This window comes from Pinus tabuliformis, chromosome 4_1 (assembly GCF_031772625.1).
Source record: "Pinus tabuliformis cultivar Carrire ecotype Pingquan chromosome 4_1, CPIR1, whole genome shotgun sequence".
Lineage (NCBI taxonomy): Eukaryota > Viridiplantae > Streptophyta > Pinopsida > Pinales > Pinaceae > Pinus > Pinus tabuliformis.
This window is the reverse complement of record NC_142303.1, coordinates 427,486,909-427,504,319: the sequence shown is the minus strand read 5'-3', so window position 1 is coordinate 427,504,319 and position 17,411 is coordinate 427,486,909. Positions and strand designations below refer to the sequence as shown.

Sequence of the window (17,411 nt, the reverse complement as noted above, 5' to 3'; positions counted from 1 at the left end):
CAATCATTTTTCGAAGAAGCAAGTGAAGCATTAAACAAATCTTCACTTACTCCAATGTTACATTGTGCCTCAATATAGTGAGCGGATTCAGGTGCTTTACCTTTGTCTGTATCATCAATTTTACCTTTCTGTTGGTTTTTTTCTGCTCAATTTTGTCCCATGGTGGCTTGCATGTAGAGGCATCATGTGATCCATTTCTTTTGCAGCGAATGCAATGCAGATCTGCCTTTTCTCCTTGAGAATGTCTGCCCCCTGCCTCTGAAATATCTTCCACTTCCTCTTCGTCCACCTCTTCCTCTTGTAGAATCTTGAGCAGGATGCTTTTCTTTATGAGCAAGGCACACAGTCTCTTCAGAAGATTCAGGGGCTGTCTTCTTTCCAAAAGCTTTCTCTCTTTCAGCAAACTTTTTCACAAGAGAGTCAAAGGTTATATCTTTGAGATTTCCATTTGCTTGCAAAGACTCAAGATAATTGGAGTAAGTAGGATAGAGTGCCTTGAGAAAAGCAATAAGAGGGATATCCAGCTCAACCTTAGTGGAATTGATATCATGCATTATAGACTTTACTTCAGATGAAAGAGCAAGAGGATCATTATTTTTCAGTTCAAGAGTGAAGAGTTTAATCATGAGCTGAACAACTTCAAGTGCAGAATGTGAGTCATAGAGTTCTTTCAGCTTTTGTAAGGCTTCAAAGGCAGTTGAATATGACGAAATATGGCGACTCACCTCTTCATTTACAGATGCTGCGATTAATGCATAGGCTTTGCTGTTCTTGTTTTCCCAAATGACGAGCTCTTTGTCTGAGGTAGGTTGTACTGAGTCTTTGTCTCCTTCTCCAACACACACTCCTTTCCGCAACTCATTGAAGATGAGGGTGTGTTTTATCATCCAGGACCATTCAGGATAGTTCTCCTTGCCAGTGAGAACTATTCCTACCATAGAGATGATTGAATGCATTCTGTAAAAAAAAAACTTCTACTGATAGAAAAAAAAAATACTTCTGCTGATATATAGTGAAATTGTACTCAAAAAATTTCTGTGGGAAACAATTTTGGTTGTTTAATTCATATCACAGTCAATAATCAATCATTCACCGTGAGCTCTACAAAGTTGGAGCAGCAACGGCATCAACCGCGAGCTCTACAAAGTTGGAGCAGCAACGGCATTACAATTTCAAAGCTCACTGAAAGGAAAACACCATAAATCCCTTTGATTCTCTAGACCTTGAAGCCAGTAATAAAAAATATGGCAGTGTTAAAGTGCTGGACAGTGTTTAAAAAATATGGGACAGCGTTAAAGACATTTTAAAGATACACTAAAAATGCGTTGTCCAATCGATACCATATATATGATATAAATGCATTGTCCAATCGATACCATATATATGATATAAATGCGCTGTCCATTCAATATGATTTAAATATACCAATCAATACCCGCAGAGACCGACAGTTACCCTTCCGCATTCAAATGTTACCATTCAAATTTCGATACCAGGAGCTGTCTCCCACACAGAGATACCAGGAGCTGGAAAACTTTCTCACTATTGCGATCCACCACAGAGGTTCGATACAGGTGGCTTTATTCCAAAGTTCGCCCACTATTAATGGCCAGTGGGAGTGCAATCACTCACAATGCCTTCCGGTTCACAGTGCTACCGATTCATGTCTGTAACCAAAAGGGTTTGCAGGCCGCTTATGATGCCCCAAGCCAAACGCCCTCTGCTCTTGTTATTTGTGAACAGGTATTCGCACTATGTGAACAAACCTTAAAAACGTCTATGCTGACAAACGCGGAAGCTTCATCGATGGTGGCATATCTCTGCAGTGGCACCCTGGCATGAAATGCTCGTTTCGTAGCTTGGAGGATGTGAACGAAATGAACGAAATTACAGAAGAGAATGGCCAGTGTATTCAACATACACCACTCAGCATTCAACGCAAATTCATTCAACATACACCATTTAGCATTCAACACAGATTCAAGGAAACATCGATTGCTAAGGAATCAAAGTAATGCAGAGATCATTGAACGCAGAATACCATGTAATCATTCAGAGGACAGAGGCGTTGAGGCTATTCATGAAGACAGAGGTGTTCACAAAAAAAATTTAACGCAGCGTTAATATGATTCAACAGATATGGGACAGCGTGTCAGGCCTCAGCGCTAAAATAGGAAATGACAGCGCTATATAAAAAAATTTAACGTACAGCGCTTTTGTCTGGACAGTATGGACAGATGTGTAGCGCTGGCAGAGGCAGGCTATTTCAGGACAGAGGGGAATAAGGCAGAGGCCAGGACAGAGGAGTTATAGAAGCATCATAGCTAAAACAAGGAGCTAGCTCTGATACCATGTCAGGCCAGGCAGTAACTCCACAAAACAAAAACTGATTCGTGTTATTCATTCAATCAGGTTGGTCTGTTATATACATGAGGGAGAGACTGTTCAGATCATCTCCCGATGACTGTTCACATTTCTCAATTATTTATTTACAATAATTCCCCAATCACAAGGATTAGGTGTCAACACCTTCGCTCTCGTGGCTCGATATACTTCGATCCGCTCCATTATATCGATAGCAGCAAAGATGGGTTGGAAGATCCACCAGATGGATGTGAAGACTACATTTCTCAATGGCTTCATACAGGAGGAGGTGTACATTGAGCAGCCACAGGGCTTTGAGGTGCATGGGAAGGAGTCCCATGTGTGTACACTGAAGAAGGCCCTTTATGGCCTGAAGCAAGCTCCCAGAGCTTGGTACTCCAGGATAGATACATACTTGCAGGGGATGGGTTTCACAAAGAGAGAGGCAGATCCAAACCTTTACTATATTGTGATAGGTGAGGAGCCTCTCATTCTAGTGTTGTATGTGGATGACTTGGTCATTAGAGGTGCAGAGAGACTCATAGAGCACTGCAAGAGAGACTTGCAGTGGAGTTTGAGATGAAGGACATCGGCTTGATGCATTACTTTTTGGGTTTGGAGGTGTGGCAGGAGGAGAGGCATTTCTTCCTGGGGCAAGGGAAGTATATTGTGGACATCCTTGGCAGATTCCACATGGAGGAGAGTAAACCCATGTCGACACCGATGATCACCAACTGGAAGAAGCTTCATGCTTCGGATTCCGAGTTGGTGGATCCCACATTGTACAAGCAGCTGCTTGTTTCCTTGATGTATTTGGTCAACACTATACCAGATATTTGTTTTGCAGTCAACACAATGAGTCAATTTATGTGTGAGCCTAGGAAGGTTCACTAGGTGGCTGCAAAACACATTTTGCGGTACTTGCAGGGGACAGTGGATTATGGTCTGGACTACAAGCAGGGGGATGGAGTGAATTTGGCAGGTTATACTGATTCTGATTGGGCAGGTTGTGCTTCTGATAGGAAGATCACTTCAGGGTGCTGTTTTGGGTTGGGTTCGACAGTAGTGTCATGGTTCAGCCGGAAGCAACAGTCAGTAGCATTGAGTTCAGCGGAAGCAGAGTATATGGCAGCCAGTCTAGCTAGTTGTGAGGCCATCTGGCTTCGCAAGATGTTGTTTGGCTTATTTGGTCAGCCATTGAGACCTTCAGTGATTTACTATGATAATCAGAGTTGCATTAAACTCACGGAGAATCCAGTATTTCATGACAGGTCAAAGCATATCGAGATCAAATATCATTTCATCAGAGACTATGTTCAGAAGGGAGCTATGAAGCTTGAGTATATTCCCACTAATGAGCAGGTTGCAGATATTCTTACCAAAGCCTTACCACGGGGCAAGCATGTCTACTTCAGAGACAAGATGGGTGTGGTGAGGAACACCTTCCTCGGTAAGAGGGGGTGTTGAAATTTGGTACCGGAGGACAGGTGGTACCCTAAGGCTTTGATCTTTGGCCTAGGGAAAAGTGTCCAAAAGAATTTAATGTTTCTCCTAAAGTGACTTTATAATTTTTTATAAAGTCAAATCTAATTTAAAAGTGACTTTAAGTGATAAAGTTACTAAAATCTAATTTTAAAGTGACTTTAATAAAGTCAATGTAAAATTAGAAAGGAAAAGTGACTTTGGACATAAATGACTAAGTGGGTCTTTATTAAAGTGGGGTGAACTAAAAAATAGAAAATGAGCATTTAATCTCAGCCCTAGATCTCAATCTATTTCAGCGATTGGATTTAAGAATTCCCCAAAAGTCGCTTAGGGTTAGATTAAAGCAGGAAAAGGTCATTAATTATTTCATGGGCAGATTGAGAGAAGGAGAGCGAGAAAGCAAGGGAGATTTCTGGACAATGAGGAGAAGGAGGCAGCAGCTTGGCACACATTCCAAGGCAGCGTTTCAGCAAGTCCGTACAGCTAAGTTAGCACACAGTGAAAGGCATATTTTGGGCACAATTTTCTAGAAAAGGTCGTACAACAGTTTTCGTTCAGATTCCAAGGAGGTCGTACAGCAAGTTAGCACAGAAATCGAGGAGCAAAAAATTTGAAGTTTGCTGGCACATTTTTCAAGGGAGGCCATACAGCAAGTGGTTGTACCTTGACACACTTTTCTAGGTAGAAATCCGTAGTACGTACAGTTGTACTGTTGTTTTTCTGCACAGAAATCGAGGAAAACTGTACAGCAGCATTTATAGCAGCTTGCACGCTTTTCTAGGCAGTGCGTACAGCAGCATTTAAGGCTGAAATTTGGGCACAAAAATCGAGGAGGCCATATAGCATTTATTGTTGTTCTGTTTTGCTGTTCGCAAGTTTTTTCCAGTTGGTTGTGAGGCATGGAAAACGAGATAAGTTGTAAAAGTTTGCTTGCTGATTTTTTTGCTGAATATTTCTCTCACTGTAAAAAGCATTTTCCAGAAATAAGAAGCAGCTTTCGAACTGGTTTTCCCCAAGAGTTGTAGGGGTTTTTCCAGGGTCACCTTGACCAAAAATCACAGCGTTTAAATGTGTTGAATGGTGGTTTGTATGTGCTGATATTTATTTCTGCATTTTCAGAATTCTATAATATTTCCAGAATTTGTGTTTTCAGCAAAATTTATTTTCCAGTTGTTGAATATATGGATATGGTAAAGGGCATTTAACTATTTGGAGAAATAAGGTGAAACTGAAAACCGGGGTGGAAAATGAGAAATTTCTACAGACCAAAGGCATCTAACTGTGAACATGGGTAAAACCAAAGTGATTATCTTCAATGGAGTCAAGAAAACCTCGGACTTCTACTTCCTATTTAAAGGAGAAGAGATCGAGATTGTCAGCACCTATACATATTTGGGAGTTTAGTTTTCAGGGCCTCGCTTCAGCCTGCGGCCAGCCATTCAACCTCGGATCAACAAAGGGTATGGCTACCTAGCCCTTCTGGAGAGGTAGTGTTTCCGGCACCATTTCCAGGACATCTCGTCCAAAATGAGCATCATGGACACTTTGATTCGCCCCACAGTGCTTTACGGCTCAGAGATTTGGGGTCCCTCTGTCCTAGAGTCAGATTGGGCTTCAGCGTAGCGGGTCCAGACCCCCTTTTGCACCGTTTCATTAGGTGCAAGCAGACAGTTCCTCAACACATCATTCTAGCAGAGTTTGCGGCTCAACCTTTCCGCTTAGAGGTGATATTCAGGGTAGTGTCGCTCCTGCACAGGCTCTGAGGCCTGGCAAACACGAGGAAGGATCGTGACAGATACCCATATTTAGCATACTGCCCCTCAGAGAACATCGCTCGTATGCAGACAGGCCGATCCAAATGTTGATACACTGGTGTGACATAGCTTCTGGAGGCTTCAGGAATCCAGATTGACCATCTCCCTCCTTTTCAGTACTCGTTGAATGCTCCAGGCCACCTCCTTCCCAATCAGCAAGAGCTGAATAAAATCATTAAGGAGGATATTTACAAACGATACATTCAGACTACATGGACCAATCCTCCCAATGGGTTGCATCCAAGAATGGCCTTCTACGTGGAGCATTGCTTGGAGATCAGGGATGGGCTCATCATCAGACCCCAGTACACGTTCCAGCATTGGATGCATGTCCTTAGAATCCCCCTCGGGCAACTCAGAGTTGGGTCTCACAGACTCTGGGTGGATACAAATCACCACATCGATAGGTCAGATAGGATTTGCCAGCTCTGTCACTTACGGGAGATAGAGAGAGACACACTTTATCTTCAGATTCCCTGCTTACTACGAGATTCGAGGTCGTTTCCATTGTCTCTTTAGGTCTTCTCAGATTTTGAACAGCTTCCTCAGATATGTTGATCAGAGATGCCTTGCACTTTATCTCCAGGAGGCCTTCAGATTTTAGGCCCGTTTTCTTCAGCCCCTCACCAGATCGGACACCACGCAGAAGATCACGGACTTCTTTAGGGCACTACCATCAGCACGGGGCACCAAAAGAACCATTGACCGACCCACAGACACTGAGACCACATCAGTGCTGCCCCAGGGGGGCCGACCCACCAGACTGCACCAGTGCTCCAGGATTGGATCCACCCCTGGGAGGCACCCTAGAACCTCCAGGCGACAGCAGCGACAGCAGCGACAGCCCAGTATGCCCACAGGACAGCAGACTTTGACAAGCTTCTTTCAGTTTTCTTCTCTCGACCTCGGATGTTAGGAGTAGGAACTGGGCAGGAGACTCCTTCCTCCCTTCTTCTTCTTCTCCTTCTCTGCTTCATCGCAGTGCTTTGTTTCGAAGCAAAGAGCTTCTAGCTTCTACAGTTACATTTACTTAGATTATAGATGTATTTTCTGCTTTTTAAAAGAAATGTTAAAGGGGACCGTTTGGTCCACCAGCGTGGCATGATGTAATCATTGTAACTGACAGTCCCATTGATCTATTATAGTCATTTGTTGGACATTAATAAAATTATTTTATCTTATTTTATCTTATCTACTTTTATTTGCATTTTACTTGTATTCAGGATCAATTGATATTTAGTCCCTCCTAAACCAATACTACATGGTCCAAAACCACAACCTTATATGGTGTCCATGCAAATTTCCCTAGTTCATTATGCAATTTTTTGAATGATTCTATTTGTTGACCACTACCGGTCAACTTCCCATAGCAGTACACCCCCTTTTCTTTACAAAAAGCGTAGCGCTTGATCGACATGCCCGTGCCATTCTGCAGTCAACGACAGCTTGATCAATCTATGTTGTAAACCCAGTCTGCATGTATAAATTGTAAATAATCTTAGCAGATATGAGTCATGTATGTAAATTTGCCTAGGTGGACCTAATTTTCTAAGTGATAATCTACGTTCCGGAAGGTTTTTCGTCTCACAGATCCATGATCGGCAGAGTTTTCCTTCAGCCTAACCCCAAAGCCGGGATGGATTTTGTCATTAGAATCTTAGGAGAATCCTAGTGTTTTAATCTGCTAGATTATAGTTGTGTCGCAGAACTGGGTGATTTATGAGGGTCTATGTCAAATGGGTTTTCCCCCTTGAGATGTAAAATTGTAAAAGTCATGATGTAAAGTGCCTTGAGGGTTGGAAAATGTTTTAAATCCCCTCATGAATCCTAAGTCCTAGGTCCTAGGTGATTTTTCCAAAGGCTAAGTTCGAGGATCCATTTAAAAATGAATTAAAAAATTAAAAATAAATAAATAAATAACTGAAAAATAAAATAAAAAATAAAAATAAATAAAAATTATAATAAAAAATTATAAAATAAAGCAAAAACCCTAAAAAATAATAAAATAATAATATTTTGAGTAAATACATGCAAAATTTCATTTTTTAATGAATTAACAATTTCGACGGATGAGATTAAGAGATGTCTTGATCCTCATCGACGGTCGAGATCATTTCGACATGGATCAATCGAACTAGCCGTTGGGATCATTTCCTTTAAATAGGGTGCTAGGGGTCATTTGAGAAGATAAGATCTGTGAGTCTTCTGCTGAAGAAGCTCTCTTGTAATTCATTTTTTGTGCAATAAAGAAGACTTTGGGGTTAAAAATCTTGTTGGTGTTACTCTTCAGAAAATGTTGTAAGATTGTTCTATTTTTTTCTGCATAATTCTATTTTCAGCCATTAATGATAGCTTAATGAAGATTGATCTAGGCACAGGTATCTTGTCTGATCTTTGAGGTTTAAATGATAGTTTAGATTCTGAAATATATTGGCAGGTATCTCCATTTGATCGAGGTTTCACTATTGTTTTCTCCTTCTATGTTGATGGTTGATTTTAAGCTGTGTAGGAAATCTTTTTTTAAATTACCGGGCGTTAGGGTAAGTTCTCGGCTGAACCAGCGAACTCCTGGGTTGTGTTTTCTGAAAGAGCCCAGCCAGTTCTTGATCCCGGGCTTATCATTCGAAATATATTTTTTATGAATGCATGCAGGGTTTTCTGAAGCGTTTTATATTAAAATTAAATTCTGATAATATTACTGTGATTATTGATAAATCTGGCTTCTTAAGAGCTTTCGGTTTGTAAATACTGTAATTCTTTTGCCGGACCTAGGGTTTTGATTTTGTTTACTGCACATATTATTTTTGGCGATTTTTTATTACAGGTTGCAGGGTTTTCTGGAGATTTCTGAGGATTTATCTGCGCCGTTTTGCTGTCCAAGGGTTTCAGATATCAGTTGTTTTCAGATCCGGGGTTTCGTTATTTGCAGGAAGTTTTATTTTTAGTTGTTCCCCATCAAATTCCAACTCCTGTACGTTGGCCCCTCCATTTGCTACAACATTTTTTTTTTTTACAGTCCTCCCACGCTCTTCCTATTCACCTGAATGTGCATCCCTGCTCCAAACCTGCAAACAACCTACATCCTGCAGATTTCATTTCTTTCCACGCCATTGCCCAAATCTATTCTTCAACGCAGAGCGGTCACCACAATCAATCCTGCAGTCACATTAAGCCAACAAAATTCGATTTCTTGGGTCAGAAAGTGAGTTTGTCTGCATATTTTCTCACAGCACGTGGAGATTACTCGCGGTTAACAAACGCAATAGAAAAAAGAGGGAAGAAGCAGTAAAATTGTGACAATATCTGATGCGTTGAAATATTTTATCCCCGCCGCGTCTATCTGTCAGTTGATCTCTCAAGTCGCGCTGCAATCATATGCATGAAAGCTAGCGTCAATCTGCCTGCGTTCTTGGGGTCTCAGCGTGGCTTTCTCCCATGCTGTCGGCGTGTGCTGCCTTCTACCCACTGAAAACAATCTGCTAACGCTGGAGCGTTTACCTACGTCCCTCTCCACCTGCATTTGATTTCTGTTCACCATCGAAGAAGCACCCTGCCGATTAAATCTTGTGATCGTATCTTTCACTTGTAGATTGGGTGAGTTTCTGAAGTGTTACGCGTGAAACCTTCCTCTGCCTGCGCACGAAGAACCGTTTTTGGCTTTACACGACTGCGTTTTAGCTTTGACCTTTCAGGTATGCGGTTATGGTAAGTTTAATGTATAACGTAGATTGCCATTTTCTTTTTTTTATATAGCTTTGTTTTAGGTTATTAAAAAGAAAAATAATAAAAATCGATTTTCATTTCTTTGTTTTAGATTTTATATGACGTTTAGGTTATTTAAATTTAGATTAGTCTATATTTTTAGTGTTAGTTTTAGTGACTAGTTTTTTTTCTTGAAAAAAAAAAAAAAAAACTTTTTTCCTTTTAGTTAGAATTTAGATTTAGAATAATCTTTTATTTTAATAGTTTGTTTTAGTTTAGGAATTAATTTTAGCTTAGTTTAATAATTTAAATTTTATTATTTGTTGAGCTTTAGTTTTTTTTATTTTAAATAGTTTCATCATTTTTTAGATTTTATTAAAAAATCATAAAAAATTAAAAATAGAAAATTAAAAAAAAAAAAAAAAACTTTTTTTTGGTTTAATTCATTTTCATTTTCATTTAAAGGTTATAAAGAATATTTTTTGAGAAGCTTTTTGCCAATTTCAGTCTTGGCTAGAGAATTTCTTAAATATCATCTTTTATGCTAAGGCTAAAATTTTTTTTACATGGGAATTAATGTTTATCGTGCTTAAACGTTCATTCGAAGATTAGCTGCATAAATGTGATCTCTGGTTAGCATTTTGGTGGTTGATTAAAGCATTTCACTTTTAAAATTTTAATTGCTAAAGTTAAGCTTTGATGATAAATGATTGCTCTACATGGTTTATATTTCTGCAGCGTCTGATAATTAAACGATTAAACATTAACTCCACAAGGCACTGGTCTATTAATTCAGCAAAATCAATCTAGTGCTTGTTTCTTCGTGTCTCCCAACCCAACTGGTCGACAGTGGGTCTTCATCACCTCATAGGGTCTACCCCCCTTAGCCGCGGGAGACAGGCTTAAACGGAGAGATCGGGGATCAGAGTGACAGCCCCCAGTCTGAGCTTTGTCGTGACAATCTGTGCGACAACACTATTGATAAAATATTTTTCTAGTATACAAACTTCAAAGTGGTTTTTCAGTACAGATTCTCTCAAGAATATTTAATATAAGTGAAGTCAATTACTTGCCAGTAAAGACAATAGGGTTTTTTGTACCAAATCACCTTTTTAGTTCAGTCTACTATTACACCAGTCGTGGAAATCCTGGATAAACAATAGTGCATATTTTCATAAACACGATTTTAGTCAACAACTCAAATGAGATGCATGCTGGACTGGACTGTTTATTCTATATATAATCCAATCACAGTTTCAGTGTTTAGCTTTTTTGGCCACTAAGTAAATTATATTGTGTAACGCATGCTCCTTATGGAATTTGAATTTCATCCTATAGAGGGAATCAAGCAACCATGATCCCTTCTCATACAAAAATATCTGCTAAACCCTTACAAAATAATAAAACAGCAGAAAAAGGACAAATGTAAAGCTTAGTATAGCACATACAATCTGCACCACAGGTCTAAATCCTTCCCCTCTTGCATGCTGGCGAGCAAGGGCATGTTTCCAAAGCCTCTGCTTGCTTGGATGACTCCTTTGCACAGCAACATGGCAAGCCTCTTTGATTGGCATCTGCAGCAGTACTTTTGTTAGTAAAAAAATTTTCCACCTAGGAAATGGAAAATCATTGCAAAAATTACCAGGTTTATTAACTGTTCAAACTAATAGAAGAATCTAATTTGAATGCAAGACCATTGGGATGTCAAAAACTAAGTTTCAATCATCCATTGAATGTCCATGAGTGGTTATGCCTATAAGAATCTCCTCAACTGAAAACAACATCATGTTTATAGTCTCAAGTTGTTTTAGTAGCAGGATAAGTTTAGGGATAGCATAGTATAGCCTATCACGTTGCAATACACCATACACAATGAAAAAGGCCACTCTGACACCTTTGTTTGACATACAGATGACAATAGTATCCACATGTTTTTTGTGAGTTAAAATCCTTCTAAGTTCTAACAATACAAGTTCTGATTTTGTGTGAATTCTGTCATTAAAAGGTATTATCATATCAAATTAGAAAGTACCTGCAAAACAAGGCTCCCTGAATAATCCGCAATCCCACCCATGACATCTAGCCGCCCAGGAGCCCTTGCAACAAATAGTACATCCTGCAGGATAGGTATCAAGTTCAACGATCACAAACGAAAGAAGTAATTATATAGCTTATGAAGCTTCATCGAACCAAAATTAAACCAACCATATATTCGACATTTGACAATATTCTAATATGACCCAAAGCACTATTGTTGCCAGTCTTGTGTATGTTGGAAATTTGTGGCCCAAAACAAAATAAATAAACAAATAAAATAAGTTACTGACAAAAACTAAAAGCAACAAACAGCAAGCCAACCACAGAATGCCTAGATGTGTAGGATTTAAAAATTCCTGTAGCTAGATAAAAATATTTATAGTCATTTCATTCAATGAGAAAATCAAAATCACATCATACTAATTGATCATTCACATGGGAACTGCCCCCAAACCCTGAGAACCCATACCTGAGGTTCCCACATTCCAGAGAACCTGGTAACAAAATAAAAACCTCTGGAATTTTGCATGAACACCATTTCAAAGGTTGGGAACATTCCCACACAACTTTGGCCCATTTTAAGTATGTAGAGTTATTAAAACTAGAGTCACAATATATGTCAGATGTGACCAATGTAAAGCTAAATGTTGTGGGTGTGAGTTGTCTTGTTGTAACCTTAATAATCAAAAATATCTTTTACTTTTTCCCTCTCAGGACTCAAGAATAACGACCAGACAGTGCATCACATTTTCAGACTCAATTATTGAGGAGGCTATGCAGCAGTCTTCTAAAGTCTTGAGTTGTTTTGAAGTCTTTCAAAATGTTTTTCGCTCATTCACAAGCGCAACCCTGTTCTAGTGGTTGCAATACATTTGCCTCCCCAATTCCCTCATTGTTGTCATCTTGAGGCTTTACAAAATGGTTTAGGGTCTCGAAACGGTTCCAGAAGTTCAGTGTTGAAATTTCCTTACACCCTAGGTCTATTCCATGACTAGACTAGCACATAAACACACTAGGAGTGCTCAATTTAACTAACTTTGCACAGCGGAAAATATCAGCAAGCACATCAACAAAGTACGCAAGATATAAAGGCCCAACACTTGTTCTTATTACTCCAGAGTCCATCAAAATAAAATTCATAGGGCTCCCATACCAAGGATCATGGCTCTTTAGAGAACCCTGATACAAATGCTATGGAACAATAGTAACAATTATTTCCTTTGACTGTTACAACTTGGGCTTGAGATCTAATCATTTAGACCCTCAATCTGCCCAATGAAACAAAGACAACACACAACTTACTTGCTGGTTGACCTCCTTTTCAATCAGCCCTTTCAGTTCTGTTGTCCATAGAAGATCAGATCCCTTCTGTCCTCTGTAATATCAGTCTTTTGTCACCTTGTCTCACAGGGAATGGTTCCTTTGAATTCCCTGTCACACAGCTGCTCACAGTGGACTTATCCTTCAGTTCACTGCATATAAACCAGCATTAAGTCACTGTTGTCTGGACTTCTTTCTCCAAACAAACTCCTTTACATGCTCAACGAACCACCTTACTACAGAAAAGCAGCCTCCAAAACTACCTCGCTCGCCGCTTCACAGTCCTGAGGCACCTTGGCCCTGCTTCCCACAAGACTGAGGCTTCTTGGCCCCCTTCTATGCATGTGGCCTATTGCCACACAATCTAGCAAGGATCCTTGGAGAGATACCTGAGGGACAACTACTAGATCAGATGACAACAATGGAACAAAGAGCCACTGTCACCTCAGTCAATTTCCCCTACTCTTTACGGACTTTCACCGATGGGAGGAGTCTCAATATAAGGAAATCACTCAAATGATAGGATCAGTGGTAAGGTCTAGGGTGATTTCCAAAGCCCATTCAAAGGAGAGGCTCAGACAATAGCTTAATTGCTTCAAAGGCATGATGATGGCTCTCCAAGAAAGGCTTATGAGGAGGCCTAGACCTAGGAGGAAGGGGTACTCAATACAAGGAACACTCCTAAATCAAGGCTTCTCAAGGGAATAGGAAAGACCTCTCTTAGCGTTATGTGAGATGACCACCATATGAAGGTTTGGAACCACAAGAGAGACCTAGAAGAATCCAAGCGAGGCATAGGGTTTCCGAAATTTCAAAGAAAATAAGATGCCTAGGTCAAGCAAGGATGATAGAGATCAAAGAATGATTAACTTCCAATGCGTTTTCAAGAACAAATGACCTACGAAATGTCACTAACCAAAGAAGCTTAGGGTTAGATTTGATGTTGGAGCTAGGGCTCAGGATTTCTCTTAATTTAGACACGAGATTTGCTTCAAACTTTGAGGACACCTAGAGGAAATTTCTGTGCAGTAGCTCACCAAATCGCTCCTTAAGATGATCACCCTAATGCATTTCACATTAGGCCCTAGTCAGCCTTCTAGGGTTAGGGCAAAAAATGGAAAAGGTGGAAGGAAAAAGTTTTAGGGTTTGATCGACTAGGATTAGGACCCAGTGCCTTGAAAATTGAGAGAAATGGACTCTGGAGTCAAGATTAGCTTTGATGAAGGATTTCGCTCTTCCAGGGAGACCTGTGCAACTTTTTGCCAAGCCTAGGAGGTAGCAACAAAGCTACAAGAGGTATTTATACTTCGTTTTTGCAAGAGATGATGGAGTTTCAAGGATTGCAAGACAATACAAGCCTCTAGGAACATTCATTCACATTATCTAACAAGTAATGAATGCAATACTTCAAAATCCCAGTGTTTTCATGAATTCGGATTACAATTAGCACACGTTTATATTGTGACAAGATATTCCATACATTAACCATGCATCATAGTAAAGGAAATAACATCAAGATAGCACTTGCAAGATAAAGTGAATATATTCATCCATCATATTTGCAAGAGAGAAGCTCCAAGATAAGATAGCAAAGATCCAAACAAAATGCATCAAAAACTTCCAATTTTGTCCATCAATTGCAGGTTTGATTTCTTTTTACAAGAGAAATCCCAATACAAATGATGATGAGTTACAAATGAGGCTCTCCATCTATTAATATGATCCTTTAGGAGTTTGATTTAGTCTGATTAGCCTAATAAGCCCTTAAAAATGACTTTAATGTGCAAAATAACAATCCTATTGGTGACAAGCCCACCAAATAGCTCGTAAGTACAAAATAAGCCTTCCTAATGAGGCCAAAATGATAAAATAGTGGTGCAAAGGGCCGCTGGAAGGCCAAGACAAGTCCTCCATGTTCCATGATGAAGAGGAGGGCTCCCAAAATGATGACCAAGGGAGTGGCCCCTTGGTTTCCAAGAAAACCATCGATGGTCCTCCCAAGTGGTTGAGGAGCACAATGAATGGTCTCATGGGCCTCCAACACGATCAAACATGTCGATGCTCCATCAATAAGAGCTAGAATGATGATAAAAACCCTCCCATATCTCTTCGGATGAGACAACACCCCATTTGGGCCCTGGATTAGCTACCAAGTATCATGTGTACATGTTTGGCTAGCTAGGTAACGTGATACAAGTGCATCATCATCTCTATATGTCTAGGGCACGAACAAGTAATGTCAGGTGTTCAATATGCCCATAGTGAGGCAATAAATGCTTTGTTGTGGTGGAGGCCCATGGCTCTCAACACTCACCCCACAAGTACCGTTATGACCCTCTAGAGGGATTGGATCTTGTATAGGGACGCCAAGCCCAAGATGAATTCTACCTGCAATCCTGTATAAGATCTAATGTGTCCCCTCACCTTCCAGTACAACAATTCATTAGAGCAACTGAGTAAATAAGCTTGCTAATCAGGGGCAAAAATGGACACTTCATAGTGGCATGTCGTTCCAAATGGGCTTTAGAGTGTGCAAGTGTCACCAAGCTCAAGAGGAAAGTTAATAAAGGACCCTATTAGGTGGTTTCAAACTCTAAGAGAGTAACATGTCCATGGTACATCCATCAAATGGAAGGTGTCATGTGAAATGATGGCGCAACGGAGTGGGGCAACCAAGAAGGCTCCAAGCCACATGCCATGGTACAAGGGTAGCTATGATAAGGGAAGCTAACACATTGGGTATATAGATGTAGGAGGGAGCAATCGTGGTACATTTACCTTGGCCTTTGCTTTTCCACCCTTCTTCATATGTCTTTTTCCTTTTACTGATTTTCTTTCTTTTCACTGCTCGGGGCTCCAAGGGATGAGAGCATGATGTGCATGATAAAGCAGTGAATACCACACATTAAGGTTAAGCAATTCATCACCCACCTGGGGTTGGGACAATCACAGGTTCCTTAATGATGCAGGGGGCACACATACAGGCCCTAGGAACCAAGGTGATGGCCAAGATGATAGGGGGTAGAACCCATGTTTGGCTTTTTCCCATGCGCTAATTTTTTATGTCCCGGCCATCTTCTGCATTTGATGGTACATTTCCTTTTGTAAGTGGCCAAATTATGCTTTTAAATTTCTTTTTAGTTGCATCAACCTCCAAGGCATTCTTCTAGGCCCGATCAAAATTGTGGACAAGGGGAGGGGGAGGATAACTCCTTGTGGACCCAATGGACAAATGTGGACCTGGATGGGAAAAATGTGAAAAGGGTTCATAATGAGCAACGGGGATGTTGAAATTTGGTACCGGAGGACAGGTGGTTCCCTTAGGCTTTGATCTTTGGCCTAGGGAAAAGTGTCCAAAAGAATTTAATTTTTCTCCTAAAGTAACTTTATAATTTTTATAAAGTTAAATCTAATTTAAAAGTGACTTTAAGTGATAAAGTTACTAAGTCTAATTTTAAAGTGACTTTTATAAAGTCAACGAAAAATTAGAAAGGAAAAGTGACTTTGGAAATAAATGACTAAGTGGGTCTTTATTAAAGTGGGGTGAATTAAAAAATAAAAAGTGAGATTTAAATGAGCATTTAATCTCAGCCATTGATCTAAATCTATTTCAGCCATTGGATTTAGGGATCACCCAAAAGTCACTTAGGGTTGGGTTAAGGGAGGAAAAGGAGGAAAAAGATCATTCAATTCTTTCATGAGCAGATTGAGAGAAGGAGAGCAAGAGAGCAAGGGAGATTTCTGGACAGCTGAAAGCGGAGTTTCAGCAGCTGAAAGCGGAGTTTCAGCAAAGCGGAGTTTCAGCAGAGTGGAGTTTCAGCAGCTGAGAGCGGAGTTTCAGCAGCTGAAAGCGGTGTAACAGCAACAGCCGCGGTGTAACAGCAACAGCCGCGGTGTAACAGCAACAGCAGCGGTGTAACAGCAACAGCCGCGGTGTAACAGCAACAGCTGCGGAGTATCAGCAGTGGTGTATCAGCAAGGCTGAGTTTCAGCAAGGCTGAGATAAGTTGTAAAAGTCTGTTTGTTGATTTTTTGTTGAACATTTCTCTCACTGTAAAAAGGCATTTTCCAGAAATAAAGAAGAGCTCTCAAACTGGTTTTCCCCAAGAGTTGTAGGGGGTTTTTCCAGGGTCAAGTTGACCAACAATCTCAGTGTTTAAATGTGTTTTAATGGCTGTTTATTACTGCTGATTTTTTATTTCTGCAATTTCCAGCATTCTGTAAAATTTCCAGAATTTGTGTTTTCAGCAATATTTATTTTTTCCAACTTGTTGAATGTATGGTTATGGGAAAGGGCATTTAAATATATGGGAGAAATAAGGAGAAACTGAAAACCGAGGTGGGAAATGAGAAATTTCTACAGGGGAGTGAGATATATGGCATCGAGAAGCGGGACCATGCAACCAAAATCAAGGTTTCCAATGTAGTGCCACTCCTAAAGCTAGTAACCAATAGAGGAGATCCCACGGGACTAGGATACAAGATTAACCACCAAGTTGGGACAAGGGAACAAGAGTATAGTCCAAGCCCATTCTTTCCTCTGAAACCCCCCACTAATCCATGTCCAAATGTGTCCAAGAAAAGCAAGCAAAGATACCCCATTACAGAATGAAAGTCATACCTTCGAGGTTGGAAGGCCCACCTTCAAACATACGATCATAACAGATGGGCGAGGGCACATAATGGTTG

The 17,411-nt window shown here is 40.2% G+C and overlaps 1 protein-coding gene across 1 annotated transcript in view; it reads right to left on the bottom strand.

The window, feature by feature from the left end:
• The window catches only part of LOC149176121 (L-arabinokinase-like), a 474,339-nt gene that overhangs the window by 179,178 nt on the left and 277,750 nt on the right, over nucleotides 1-17,411 (bottom strand). The window contains exons 17-18 of the mRNA XM_089419887.1: nucleotides 11,398-11,481; nucleotides 10,814-10,939 (exon numbers count right to left, since the gene is read on the bottom strand). Coding sequence (XP_089276013.1) covers nucleotides 10,814-10,939; nucleotides 11,398-11,481 — 210 coding nt within the window. The remainder of the gene's footprint in view (nucleotides 1-10,813; nucleotides 10,940-11,397; nucleotides 11,482-17,411) is intronic.